This window comes from Punica granatum, chromosome 4 (genome assembly GCF_007655135.1).
Source record: "Punica granatum isolate Tunisia-2019 chromosome 4, ASM765513v2, whole genome shotgun sequence".
Taxonomy (NCBI): Eukaryota; Viridiplantae; Streptophyta; class Magnoliopsida; order Myrtales; family Lythraceae; genus Punica; species Punica granatum.
In genome coordinates this window covers 7,827,004-7,842,066 of record NC_045130.1, presented here as the reverse complement: position 1 = coordinate 7,842,066, position 15,063 = coordinate 7,827,004, and the positions used below count along the sequence as shown (strand labels likewise).

Genomic DNA, 15,063 nt, shown 5'->3' with positions numbered 1-15,063 from the left:
AAAAAATAATTTATTTTCCAATCTCGAATAAATATTAAAAGCAATCTTGAAAAGAAAACTTTCTCTACATAAATTGAAAATTTTCTTCACAAATTTGGAATATATAAAATTTTATTAGTTTTTTTACATATTCACGTAAAGCGTGAGAATGCACTTAGTTAACAAGTAAAGGTAAGCTATTCGCTCTAATTAATTTCTCAAAATATAGTATGAGTCTTAAATTTTTTGCAAATTGCTGCCATTCAATAAGATCGTTTCTGTCAAGGGGTTTAAACCTTAATCGATAACATCCAAACATAGCTAGAAAACACACACACACATATATAAAATATAATAATGGATATTTACTTCGTATTAATGTAATCTCAACTGTAATTATTATTTTACACAATTGTCCATAAAAAGGGCATGTCTTTGTACACGGCTACTAGACTTATCCATAAGGTCATATATAAATTCTATCAAGCTGGCCCGTGTATGCACCTATCATCCTTTTATTTTTATCTTGCTAATTTACTAATAACATAATTAATGTTATACTTAAAAATTATAAAAATTTATTTTGTTTTTTGCTGCTATAACATTATGGCATGCAAATTATGCGTATTCATGAGAGTACCATGTCCATTGATAAGGGCTTTGTGGCAGACACAAACTTAAAGATACAATTTCTGCGGGAAATTGAATATTATTCATCTTTATCAATCAATATATTGATCTCCAGAATTACTAACTTTTCTTTGTATAGTCAAACATGAAATTGATGTCGACACGATAAGATGAAGCTGAAGCCCAAATGATTAATGGAAGCTTTTGAAGGGGCCAATGGATGCATTCATTTTAGCCAACAACGGCAGACACCAACGTACTAATCCTTCCACCACCAACGTACGCTCCTCTTAAAAAATATCATGCACATCCAAACGCATCCACACACACACAATATATATATATATATATATATATTTGTTATTCAGCAAAAATATATATATATATATATATATATGTTTGTGTACGTACCATACCATTAACATTTCATTAATTCTATTAGGAAAAAACGTGCACGTAGAGAGGCACAAAAATATTCCTCGATATACTCCACTAAACATTCATTAATTTCTCCAATTATCTCTCTTGATTTCAAATCAAATACGATAATGTGAATTTGTTAAGGGATGCATTTGCTTATTTTATAAATCAATGGGTGCAGGAGAAGGAGAGAAGAAGCATGTGAGTTTGACGAGGGATTTTTACCCTAGATATTTTCACATGATTTGGCTGATATTTGATTGATATACAGGAAAAAAAAAATGTTCTCACAATGAGGTGCAGAGAGAATTTGGTATAATCTTTGTATAAACTTATGGGCCACATCCGCATATGTTTTAACGCTCATTTATATGTTCATTGAAACATTATTAAAGTTTAATCATGCCTGTGACAAGGTAGAAGTACTAAAAGCGAGATCGCTTGATCTTCGAGCAGGTGAATCTTCTTCGCCTGTCATCATATGATCTCATATTGCACATTAGTTTCTTGATTTATATCTAAGAGAAGTCCGCCTCCTGTCCGTATGTACAAGCAGGCAAGCAAAATTCAAACTTGAAACTTTATCGCTTGTTTAGATCGCGAGTTAAAGAGGGTTATGGAAGGCAGGTTATGAATGGTTAATGCAAACACCTCATAATCATCCATAACTCACCCCTGCATCACTTTCCTTTATATGAGATCCAAACAAGCGCTTAAAGCAGAGGAAGATCAATTGATTATTAATTACCCCAAAAATGGGGAAAAAGAGGAAGCAAATCCAATCGAAGCCCAGTATAAGGAATGGGCCCGAACTGGGCCTATTAATGGGCTTTACAGTTCAAAACCGAACTCTGTAACTGAACAAGCAAATGAGCCCAAAAGCCCTAAACCCTATACACCCCCAACTTCTACCGGAACCGGCCTGCCCACCATTCTCGCCCGGACATCGACAAGGTTCCCCCCTATCCACCGGCCACACCCCGCCGTGAATGGCCGCCCTGATACCGGAAACGGCCAAGAGGATATTCACGCCGGAGACCCTCCGGTCAGCTGCCAAGCAGTCTCAGGGCTGTCTCGTTGTCCCCGTCCGCCTCCGCCGCGCCATCAAGAAGTACCTCCGAGGTCCTCCCTCCACTCTCCCTTCCCCTAACTCTTTCCTTGATCGTAAGAGCTGCTTTCTTGTGTGTTTCCATGTTAGCTCATCCAACCTGTGGTTTTTGGTATTGCAGAGCAAGAGGAGCCGTTTCTAAAGAGGAAGGTGCTGAGGCTATCCGCTTCCTTCTGCGAAATTAAGGATGTGAACCTGCACCTCACCACTTCCACCTCGAAGGAGCTGGTTGAAGACCCTTTTAAGTCTCTGGAGGGCTCCAAAAGGTGGAAGATTAAGAGTGCGTACGGCGACATCGGCCTCAAGTACCAGGATGATGAGACTGTTGCTTATGTGGCTTCACGAATGCCCGCCGTTTATTCTGCTTGTTATAGGGTCCTCAAGGAGGTATGTCGGTGTTCTTGCTTTTGGGCAAGACGATGACTTCTTTATGCAGTATTGTATAATTTTCCATATTTTAGCAGCTATGTCTCTGCAGAGCGGGAAAATGGGGATTGACATTAAGGAACCGTTTACCCCATTTGCCTTATGTTTTGCAGATTTATACTTTTAGAATAAGCTAAATTATGCATCCTCCGGATTATTTTTGAGTTTGATGCAAAATGGCATTGTGTCATGGGAGCTTTTATGTTCTTGCTTAGAGTGATCAGCCTCAGTGCAAAGAGAACTGGATATGAACTATAAATGACAATAAGTTTGCCCAACTAAGACCTCATTTCCAATTGGTGTCATTAGGCTATGGAATGAAAGGTGATTGCTTGTGTTTAAAGTGTGTTCAATTAAATGTTTGGCTGGTTTTTGGTATTTCAGGTTCGGAGGAGGCTATCTGGGTTTTCTCCAGCGAGAGTATTAGATTTTGGTGCTGGAACGGGATCTGCTTTCTGGTAGGGAGTTTACTGCTCGGTTCTTTTTATGATAATTACTTGGGTCGAATTGTTGTAAGAATCTTGACTTGGTATAATTTTTGACAAAATACTGCAGGGCTCTGCGTGATGTTTGGCCTCAATCCTTAGAGAGAGTCAATTTGGTGGAGCCATCTCAATCAATGCAGCGCGCTGGTCGGAGCCTTATACAAGGTGCACCTTTCATTTTGTTGTTTAATATTTATCTCTGGTTATAGCAGTAGTCAAAATCATTGTTGCTGAAAAATGGTATTGCAATGAACTAGTAAAAGGATCACAGATTCACCAATGACTTGTTGTACTAGTAGCAGATACAAGTTTTTGATACTTGGAAGGAATTCTTTTTCTCTTCAAAGATTCTATTGAAGTGTGCCTGATTCTAATATATGCATACACTTTCTGCACTTTTAAATTTTAGGTGCGAAGAATTTGCCGCTTATCCATAGCTTTGACAGCATTCAATCTTTAAGTAAGAACATCGAAAAGTCTGAGAGGCAACATGATCTTGTGATTGCTGTAAGTTGTCTTCAAGTTTTCATTGTTATGAATTTTGACACATGAGAAATTCATCTCAAAGTTCTATCACTGATGCATTCTGAAAATCATAATATTCCTAGATTATATGGACTAATGAACTTTTATTATCTGCTGCTGAAGTCATATGTGTTGGGTGAGATACCATCTCTACAGGACCGAATTACAATAGTTCGCCAGCTATGGGATCTTACTGGGGATGTACTGGTAAGCTCTATGCTATGATGAGTTCACATCATATGTTGAAAGTAATATGCTTGAGAATATCTCGATCATTGTAAATGTAGACTATTTATCTGTGGGAAATGTGCAGTCTTCTCATTATCTTTTACCATATGATCAAGAGTTTTTCTTGAGTTGATAGCTGCAGTCTGAGATTGTTGGAAAATTGCAATTTATTGATGAGTAAATATCTTGCAGGTTTTGGTTGAGCCAGGGACACCACATGGATCTAAAATTATCTCTCAGATGCGATCTCACATATTGTGGATGGAAAAAAGGGTAATTGGTTCATGCTGTTATGAATTTGTGATGGAAAAGATCGGTAAACCTCTGCATGAAAGAGGACAAGTAGAGTAATCTCTCACTCATTATGTCTAATAGCTTTTGTGCAACTTCTCAGAAATTCCGCAAATCTAAGGGGCTTAATAAGGAAAGTAAGGATTTGGTGCCTCTCAAGACTGGGGCATTTGTTGTTGCTCCTGTGAGTTGAGATCTGACATATAATTTTCTTTTCCTTCTGTCCTCTTAATTTCTTTTGGGTTCTTCAGGTGTATCTGCTTTTGTTTTTTTCTCCATGTTCCTTTTGTTCTTCCCTCTGAAATTATTTACATGCAGTGTCCTCATGACGGGCCCTGTCCCCTAGAGAAAACAGGAAAGTATTGTCATTTTGTTCAGCGCTTGGAAAGGACTTCATCTCAACGTGCATATAAGGTTTGTTGGTTATTCAAGTTTTACATCATATCTGCCTTTTATTTTCCTATAGTAGATTTTGCAGATGCTGAAATTACTAGCCATTATTTCACCTCACTAACGGGAGCCTTCAGATATAAGGCCTTAAGAAAGAGAGTACTATCTATTGTTTTACAACTTGGAACTGCTTCCATCTCTTAACTTGTCAGTTCTCAGCTTCATCAAATTATCAATGTAGATCAGTCATTTCTATTGTTAGCAGCTAGTACTTGTATGTAGTTCTAGAAAAAAAGTGTAAAGTTGATAAAAAGCCCCTCTGAACGCAATTTTTCTTTTCTGCAGCGTTCTAAAGGGGAGCCTCTACGTGGATTTGAGGATGAGAAATTCTGTTATGTAGCTTTCAGACGGGGTCAGCGTCCAGGGTGAGTAAGCTTTTATACAGTTGTCTGTACAAAAAAACTTGTATGGATAATTGCTGTGAGGTCCAAGCTGTTTTCAACTGCAATCAAAGTTCGACATAAAACTGCAAGTTTTGGTGGTTCAATTGCATAGCATCTTCTTGGTCGCAAAGAGAACTCAAGAGACGCAACTTGGCATCGTGTAATCCGTTTATCTGTCTGAGGATTTGTACAGAAAAACCATATAAAATGCATTGCATTTGATCACTTTGGTGATTCGGTGTATCGTGCTTCAAATGATAGCTGAGATTTGCGCATTTGGCTTATCTGAGCAGAGAACCTTGGCCTCTTGATGGCATGACGTTTGAGACATTGAAAGAGCAGCATGCTAAGAGAAAATCTGAAGATCTCGAAATTGATCTTGGTATGAGCATCTCAAATGTAATTTCTTACTGTAAATTCTTTTGTTCAGCAAATTTTAATGAGGTCACTCCGAATGCTTTGTTTCTTGCAGAGGACTTGCTGAAGATGCAAACAATTGATGCTCCATCCGATGTGAAGGATCCGGTGTTATATGAGTCTGACATCTTAGAAAGTGATATCAATGATGAAATTAACGATGATGGTCAGGAGGAAGGAGGAGAAGAGGAGACAACCCAGGCTGATCTCGGGGGTGGTTGGGGCAGGATCATCTTCTCACCTGTCCGGAGGGGCCGGCAGGTTGCAATGGATGTGTGCCGATCGACCAAAAGGGACGGTTCAGAGGGTGCCTTTGAACATATAGTAGTCACAAAGAGTAAGAATCCAATGTTGCACCATCAGGCTCGGAGATCTCTATGGGGGGACCTATGGCCGTTTTGAGGTAGAGTTGTTCACTTGTTTCCTTTCGTCTTTTCTCCTTTTGGTTCCTTCTATTAATCATCCTACTGACACTTGAAAAATGAGGAGACAATTTACCCCTTAGGCCAGTAAACGGAATTTTTGAGGAATAAATTCAAAGAAATAATTCCACTGGCGCTGACATTATTCAAATTACATTATGTTCAACTACATTGTGGTTACTGAGTCACTTCAGAAATCGGAACCACGTAGTTTTCCTTACAAATATTGCAGTGCCACATCGGAGGATAACAATTTCCTCTACAACTGCAGGATCTTTTATTTATTTGACCGGACACAAAACACACATCGGTATCGGTGTGGAAGAACATCTGCTAATTTCACTACTCTCCCGAGCTGGGAAGGAAGAGAGCTTTTTTCTGTCTTATGAGACATCCAATCACTTCAAGCCACTTAAGCCGAAGCGGAGGGGATGACTCCATTGATTCAGTCATAATAGATGAGAGACTTGGGCTGGCAGGCGGTGAATGGAAGGCTTGGATGGTTCAGGAGTCACCTAATAACCGATCGAATCATCCCTGCATTGCCTTCACGGTCCTTCCCGGAGCCTACAATCTTGGGCAAGGGAGACATCAAGGACTTGTTTTAGATCTTTTGAAGTGATCGATTCCTCTGGTGTCTTTTGGTGCCCTGTCCTTGGTTCTAAGAGTTCAGTTTCTTGTATTCTGTTGGAAAGGTCGTCTTTCATCACATTGCATTGACAAATAAATGCAGATTCTCTTTACTAAGAAAAATCAATCGCCAATGAATCTGGGAAATATTCGTCTCAATTTTTCAACTTGACTTTTGACAGCTTTTCCAAACGCCCGCGCGCACATATATATATATATATATATATATATATAAGGTAAATTCAGGCATATCTCGTATAGTTGGTAAAATGATTAACGATAATTATTAACGATATTTTTCTTTTTAAAAATTAGTTATACATCACCTCTCTTTTCATTAATATAGTGTCAAGAGAATATTCATTTTGTCACGTGAATTTCATGTCATGAAATTACACAAATCGACTCATCACCTTTTTTTTTATATAAATCAAATTTGGCTTAATTTAAAGAAAAAAAAGTAGAAATTAACGAAATAAGATATGTGTGACTAATTTTAAAAGAATGAGATATCACTGATTATTTTATAAATTATAGCAATCGTCCAAATTTATCTATATATATATATATATATATATATATACATGCATCCTGGACTTAATAACCCAGGGTGGCATGACTCCAGGTCATGTGTCACCTCGCGCTCGTGGCGATCGACCGGGTGGTCAAATTCTTCCATCACCGAACAGTTGAGCAGTCACATCACACCACCACTGATCTATCAGATCGAGTCTGAATTAATGTTGTTATCGCAATGCGGACGGGATTTGTGAGGGTAATTTGATTATGGGATCTTGTAATTAGACTGCAATTATGGATTGCTAAAATTGTGGGGGTATAGAAGACAGTCGTCCACTTGTCAAAATGGAAGAGTGCAATTAAGGATCTGAGTTGAAATTTCTACTCTTTTTTTATAGGGCTAAATACCTAGAAAAGGAAGGCTTTTACATTTTTTTAATATAATACAAACTTTAAAAAATAATATAAAAATGCACTACTTTTATATTTTTTTTCTAAATATAATACGACCTTTCGAGAGTAATATAAAAAAGTACGACATTTGTTCTTTTTTAAAAATATAACACAACATTTAAAAAATAACACAAGAAGACACATTTTTCAAGTTTAGTTGCGCTTCTTGCACGAAGTCAATTATTCTGTCAGATTGTAATAATAATGTCTAATGTGGAGCTAACGATGCTATGTAGCGCAACATGATTGGACGAGTAGACTCCATTAGTTTTTATTTAATTAAAAGATAATTAAAAAAATTAAAAGAAAAGAAAGAGGTATTTAACTTTATAAGAGGAAAGGGGGAGGGGGCCAATTGTGGTTGCTACCATCTCCCAATTGGCATCGCTAGCCGCAACGTGATCCCAATTATGTGGGTGGTGGCCATAATCATGGCACTTACCGCCGAAATCGAAAGAGTCTCGAAACTAGGGGCTTTTTCATTTTGCGGTGGGGATCTCGATTGCACCACCAACAATCTCCAATCTGCTCCTTCCTTTTGTTGAGAAAAAAATCTTCTTTTTTAATCTTTTAATTTTCGAACTTATTTTTTAATTAAATAAAAATATGTAAGACCCACCAGTCTAACCATGTTGTATCACGAGACACCGTTAGCTGTTACTTTTACATTTGACGAATAATTGACGTCGTGCTAGAATCGTAAGTAAATCTGAAAGTTTTGTCTTTCTATGTTATTTTTTAAAGATCGTGTTATATTTAGGAAAAAAAGGCAAAGATCATACATTTCTGTACTACTTTCAAAATGTCGTGTTATATTTAAAAAAAATACAAAATTCATGCATTTATGTATTATTTTTAAAAGTCGTATTATATATATAAAAAATATAAATATCGTACTTTTATGAGTAATTAACCGTATCTTAAATGGTCGGTAGGTTATTGTCTTTCGTCAAAATGCCAATCCCGCCAAACAATCCTGTTTTTCCTACAATAATTGATACGAAGAGATTTTCAAACTAAGATCCAATCATCCATTGGCCACGTAATTCATGGTCCAACCAACGACCGATTGATTGGATGGCAAGGCACTGTAATCCTCTCATCCCCGTGCTAAACTTATGTTTCGAACATGTGAAAATCAAATTTTACAAATGAATTAGCGTCAATGTAAATGGTCAATTATTTTTTTTAATCACAAAATAGATTTGAGGACCTAATATAATAAAATAAAAATTTTAATAGTTAATAAATGAATACGTCTAGTCCTACCGAGTATCAAACCTTAAACATCTTGATATTACCAAGCGAGAGTGTGCACACTGCGTTATATCCTCTTATGATAATGTAAATGGTCTAGCTGAATCCGTCCAAAGAGGTTATAGCATAGTTTTAGGCTAAGAAGTCTAGGGCAATTCCACCATTATACTGAGAAACTCTAAATGGCCAATATAAAGTTACATGACTGGAGTCATATCTCATTATTTATTTATATAAATTTAAGTTTCAATGCGACAATACTCACTCTTGACTTAGCCAACGGATTCCCATTTGGATCAATAAACAAAATTTCTATGCCTCTTATTCTCTTTTCTTATGTCTGTTTTACTAAACTCATAAGCATCTTCATAATCTAGAAATTCTCATACTATAGTTAAGATTCGCCAATAGAATATTTGATTTGTTGCTGAACGAAATCGATGGTTGATGACACTCTTTCGGTAGTTGGTAACTCAAAACGTAATGATTATGTTATTGAATTGAAAAAAAAAAGTGTTGAATAGTTGAGGAATTTAATATTGAAAAATTAATTGTAATAGTAGATAAGAAAAAGTATGTGAGAGAATTAAAAAAATAAATAAATAAAATAAAATAAAGATTGTGTTGTTGAATTTAGGGAAAAATAAAGTTAAGTTAAGTTAAATTTGATTTTGTAAATAATTCGTTCATTAATAAAATGAAAATACCGGTGGCTTAAAAAATAAAATAAACACAAATAAATAAATGAAGCAAAGATACATCTTTTAGCAGGTGCAAGTGCGAAATGCACCAAACTTCCCACCGATCCCAACTAAAAGTGATCGGCATGATACACTACCATTGGATCTAACGTTTGTCATCGAATCAAGAGTTATCAAATTCAATTCTCGTGATTTGTCCTGGAATAAAATCAAATCAGAGTAACCACGTTGAGATTGGACTTTCTGAAATCACAATAAAAGCTTGCCCTTTCTGCAAGTAGGTTATTGGTTTGCTCCAATTTCAACCTCGTGAGATTGGACTTACTATGGTCCTTACGTCACATATTTGAGTTGATTATAGTTGACCATTCAAGAATATCAGTACTATATCTATATATATAAGCAGGCAGGGGCGGAGCCGATGAAGGAGTAGGGGGCAATTGCCCTCTCTGAACTTTAAAATTTTTAAATTTTATTCCAAAAGTATGAGTTTTTTTAATGTAAAATTAGTACTTTGTCCCCCCTAAACTTTGAAATTTTTAAATTTTACCCCAAAAGTATAAATTTGCCCCCCTAGATAAAATTTTTGGCTCCGCCCCTGTAAGCAGAAATAATGTGGTCCGGTTAATATGCCTAAAAAACGCTCTATTTCTGAATGAAATTTTCTCGCATTTGTTAGTATTTTCAATTTTAATAAATTTATAAATTACAAATATCTTTATTTATGATTATATTTTCTAAAATATCTATATATTCAATGATTTGAAGGTGAGAGAAAAACTACGAAAATATCTTTATTATATATTAAAGATATTTGTGAGTGATTCTTAAATATAATGGATATATAATAATTGATATTGTAATATTTGGATTACTATTGTATAATTTAATCTCTAATAAAGTTATGTAATGTTTTCTTTTTAAAAAATAAATTATATCATATATATTATAAATATATTAGTCATATTTAATTTTTTAAAAAAATCAGATTACGTTTTTTTGTAGAATCTATATAATATGTTACACATATATAGGAAGTATCATCCATATAAACAACAGCTTATTCAGCTATCAAAGAGTATACCTAAAAAAAGTATATCTACCACAAGGTGCATTAGATTTTTTGCTTTTTATCTCTTTAATTCAAATTTTCGATCTAGAAAGTATGAAAATTATGATAAACTAATCTCAATATTTTTTTCTTATCTTTTCTATACATCTACCTTTGTTCTTATGAAAAAATTCTTTCATTAAATTTCATTATTTATCTTATGCATGCAATATGTTGTGCTTTGAAATTTTTTCTCGATACATATTAAAATTGAATTTGGGTTTTTCAAAGTTAGTCTATTATTACACATGAAGGTGAGTTTTTTAATTATTTATTTTTCTTTTTGTCTCTTATATACGACCAATAGTTTCAAAATATCTGAATTGCTAATTCAAATTTTATTAAATTTTTGGATTCTCCAATTTTATGTCTACATCACGTCGAAATTCAGAATAAAAAATATTGCCATATATGCGCAATAGAGGGATGTTTTTTTATGTTGTTTTAATCTAATTTTTTCATATCTTATTCGTCATTTAAATTACCATTAGTCATATATTTAATAATATATTTTTATTGATCGTAAATTATTATGCTTTTGAAACAATTAAAAAAAGCATAAATTATGTAATTTTTTTCCGTACGTACACGGATTCCACGACTAATATGTGATATACTAAGTTTTCATTGTCAATGGGACGTATGATCATTGAATTTGACCTCGGCCCATCATCATGCAGCAAAGATTCCCTTCCCTATATGTAACAATTTAGAGGATGATGATCAGAGCTTCATGCTTGGTTTTCATTGAATATGCCTTTTTTTTTTCTTTTTTTGAAAGCGACAAATTTTTTAATAAAAATAGAGAACAAGAGAGGTAGAATCTGGAAGACAATTCAAGTCTCTCGACTTCCATCATTTTAGACTTCTTTTGTTTGCCCTTTTTAATTATTTTTTCCCTTTTATGTTAACTTCTTTTTTCTCTCTCTTTCTTATAAGAATCTGTGTTGTTTTAGCCGTAAATAATGTAGAATTTTTACAAAGTCTAACGTATGATACAATTAACTAATGTTTATGCATACAAATTTAATTGTTAAACAGTGTTTATGCCGTACGGATTCCAAAGTATTGAGAACATAAATAAATAGGTATATTTCTATATGATAATATCAAAAATATCCCTGTTCAATATTACAAAAATTAATCAAAATTTGGATTTTATATTAGATAAAATGAAACGAAATAGCATTAGCAATTAATTAAAACACAGGGACCAATGAAAAGAAAAGTTTTGAACAATATTGAGTTTTTATACGTACTGATTATAACAAATTTATGGAATCAAAAAAATAAAATACTTTTATAAGAAGTTAGGGTTAATATTTATAAATCATCGCATAATTAATATGCATACTTATAATATTATTGACCGAAGAAATCTTTTTAAGCTGCGGCATCGCACGGGATTTTCTTCTTTTTTTTTTCCTTTTTTTTCATGAAAATAACTAACTCGAGGTCTAATGTTATAGACGTCTGATCTTCGCTGTGGTGGTGATCTATAAATAATTTTCCGTAGAAATTATAATCACTTTAGTGAACTTGACAGTGTTCTTGTGTCCCATATCTATATTTTTTTGGATGCGTGTGATGATGAGATATGATTCATTAGATTATTACGCAAGATCTCAATGAGGTAGATTAATCGCACCTAATGAAATCGACCCATCAAAGATCCCTACCACGATTAGCAAAAAGTGCTTGCAAAAGAGAGTTTTTACTATTTCGTCACAAAGAGAGAAGAGGAATTAGGTGAGAAATTGTCTAACCAACGCGTGACAATCACGTGCCAAATTCAATGTTCGATCTTCAATCACCTACAAGCTTAGGTAGGCACGTGAATGTCTTATTAGGCTAAACCAAATTTATCAAAAGCATTAGAGAGAGTTGTAACCTAGTGATTAGCAACGTGACAAAAGTGAAAAGACCTTCCACTGCTGTACTAATGAACCGTTACGTCAATAATGTTCATAAGTTAATTAAACCAACAAGGAATCTACGAACGATTCTAGCTGGACGTGGTCCTCCGCCATCAGCAGCTCCTGATATTCCTCGAAGATCTTCTCCAGCATCTCCCTGTTACTTGGAGTGCCGGGCAGGAGAATGTGATTGACGTCGTCGTGCCAGGGACCAGAAGAAGAAGGGACGTTGCAGCCCGAGCAGATCATTAGATTCTCACACTGATCGTTGTCAGCATCGACATCTTCTGCTGCTCTTTCTAGATTCGTCACTAAACATTTACCTTCCCCACTCGCTGACATTTCACCAACGCAATTGTCATAACTAGAGTTTCTACCATTTCGAAGCACTGACGAGGGCGAGAATGAAAGCCTAACGGCTTTTGGCTGGTGGACTTTGATTTTTGTGATCATATTGATCTCCTCGGCATTCTTAGGACTCCTAGTGTTGCGCTTCGTGATGTTTGTGGCATCGTTCCTCGTCTTAGGACTCCTATATGGTTTATCAGCATTGACTCTCTTGCTGAGGTGAGAGTTCCAGTAGTTCTTTATTTCATTGTCAGTTCGGCCTGGCAATCTTCCGGCAATGAGAGACCATCGGTTTCCTAGAAGGGAATGCAGGCGGATGATGAGGTCCTCCTCGTCGGCCGTGATGTTCCCTCTCTTGATGTCTGGCCGGAGATAGTTCATCCACCTGAGCCTGCAGCTCTTCCCGCACCTTAGTAGCCCTACAATATAATTGCAAATTAAAACATTACAAGGGGCCAAATATATAATGTCAGGAGTTGAAAAATGCCAAGCAAATGAAAGGCCGGTTTCCATATGTGGTATGATCGATATTCACCTCGTGACGAGCTCGCCAGCAACGTTCATAATCACTAAACGAATGAGATAAAAGATGCACGAGATAATGCAAAAACTCTCTGTGTGTAAGTACACATGTGCTCGCCAACACTTGCTATCTCGAAATGACCTTAGTTCAACAAGTTAAGGCATGAAGATGGACCTGGAGAATTATGCGTGTGCATGACAAAACAAAGAAAGAATCGAGCGAAAAGCATTATCATATTTTGAGAAATCGTTCTGCATGTAAATATTTTACATGTATGTTTATGCAATTGAAACAAAAAAAAAGGTCCTGATTAAATTATTTTGAGCAAGCATGCACCTGCTTTCTTGGGCAAGGATCTCCAATGGCCTTCGCCATGGGTGCGAATGTAGTCGATGAGCAAATTATCTTCTTTGAGAGTCCATGGTCCTCTCCTTAGCCCCACCTTCAAGCAACATGGTGCCCTTCCCATCTCTCTCTCCCTCCCTCCTCTTTCTTTGTCTGTCTGTGTCTGTGAACTCCGTCTGTCTGTCAGTCTCACTGACTCATGAGATTATGTTGGAAGAAAACCTACGGAACAAACACACACCCGCACACACACCAAAGTTGATTGTCTCTCTCCTCTTCCTCCCTTTTATACTAACTCCACGGTTAATGGAGGGGGGGAGAGAGAGAGTGACTTCGTCTGCGCACAATATCTTCTGCGAATCTATATAACAATATATAGAGAGAAAGAGAGACAAAATCTTTGAATATTCCCATATGCTCCTGTAAAATTATTACTTCCTTTTCTTTTCTGAAAAGTCCATCATTACTTTTATCTTCTTTTTTTTTTGTCCTTTTCTAATTTGCATGATTCGACTAATGTAGATTTGAGTGGAGTCGACGGCTGATTAGGGGGCAAATTCCTTCCAATCATGATTTTTTTTTTCATCTACAAAATTCAAATTCAAGATCTTGTATAAGATGATAAAATACCAAACCATTGAAACAACCCACGTTGAATTGGACTTTTTCTTAATGTATTAATACAGGGCAGGAAAGCCATCGCCACACTGTCTCTTTCTTAAAAGTTTTCCAGCAACATATACATTGGACCGACCGAGGAATCATTTAGGTGAAAATTATCTTTTTTAACCTCCTCTAGTTACCTCCTCAAAAAAAAAAAAATCCTTTTCTTGTTCTTTTCCTATATTAATTAGTAAACAGTAAACCGTATGATGACATATTAATTATCGCACACACCTTTCACTGTGTGATAAAAGACACAGTTGAGAGTTAGTTGTCCCACGTCGAAATAATAAAATGAAAATCCTAGATATATAAGATAATTAAATCCATCATCTTATCAGATTAAGTTTTTTCAGAGCGGACATTGATTCAACCACTTATTATTTTCCAAGCAACTAGCCATGCCTAGCCTGAGTCGATTAACAACAAATTTCCTTACAACCTACGTAATTTACCCCAAAAGGATAAAAAAAATTCAAGCGGCCTTTTATCGAGATAACACCTATTCTTTAGAGTAGGCCTGTCCACATATATCTGCTTCTGACACTTGTTATATCATCACCAAACTAATTAAATCACTACCTCACCAGGCAAAGCGACTAACTAGGATCAGAGGGAAGGCATGGTATCAGTTTTTATTCAAACTCTCAAGTTTTTAGATGTGCGTAAGGTTTAACTGATTCCGTGAAGATGTGATGCATGCAATTATACATAAATCTAATGAACGGATTGTGACTAATTAAATACATCCGTCTCTGGTTACACACGACAAAGAGAATTAAAGCTAACTCGGCCTCAGTTTCTATTCATCAATCATGATCTTCTTTACTTTG

The 15,063-nt window shown here is 35.6% G+C and overlaps 2 protein-coding genes across 2 annotated transcripts; one reads left to right on the top strand and one right to left on the bottom strand.

Annotated features, from left to right (window-relative positions):
* The first annotated feature begins 1,936 nt into the window (after positions 1–1,936).
* LOC116205320 (methyltransferase-like protein 17, mitochondrial) lies at positions 1,937–6,541 on the top strand. The gene is made up of 13 exons (XM_031537891.1): positions 1,937–2,151; positions 2,259–2,524; positions 2,948–3,021; positions 3,119–3,213; positions 3,458–3,555; positions 3,697–3,780; positions 3,994–4,074; positions 4,196–4,276; positions 4,411–4,506; positions 4,828–4,907; positions 5,219–5,307; positions 5,398–5,745; positions 6,036–6,541. Exons 1-12 carry the CDS (start codon positions 2,019–2,021, stop codon positions 5,742–5,744), a joined length of 1,524 nt encoding a protein of 507 aa, XP_031393751.1. The 5' UTR covers positions 1,937–2,018; the 3' UTR covers position 5,745; positions 6,036–6,541.
* A 5,639-nt stretch (positions 6,542–12,180) lies between these two features.
* LOC116205321 (transcription factor MYB1-like) lies at positions 12,181–13,925 on the bottom strand. The gene is made up of 2 exons (XM_031537892.1): positions 13,559–13,925; positions 12,181–13,118 (listed from the first exon to the last, which is right to left on the bottom strand). Exons 1-2 carry the CDS (start codon positions 13,689–13,691, stop codon positions 12,412–12,414), a joined length of 840 nt encoding a protein of 279 aa, XP_031393752.1. The 5' UTR covers positions 13,692–13,925; the 3' UTR covers positions 12,181–12,411.
* Between the last annotated feature and the right edge of the window lie 1,138 nt (positions 13,926–15,063).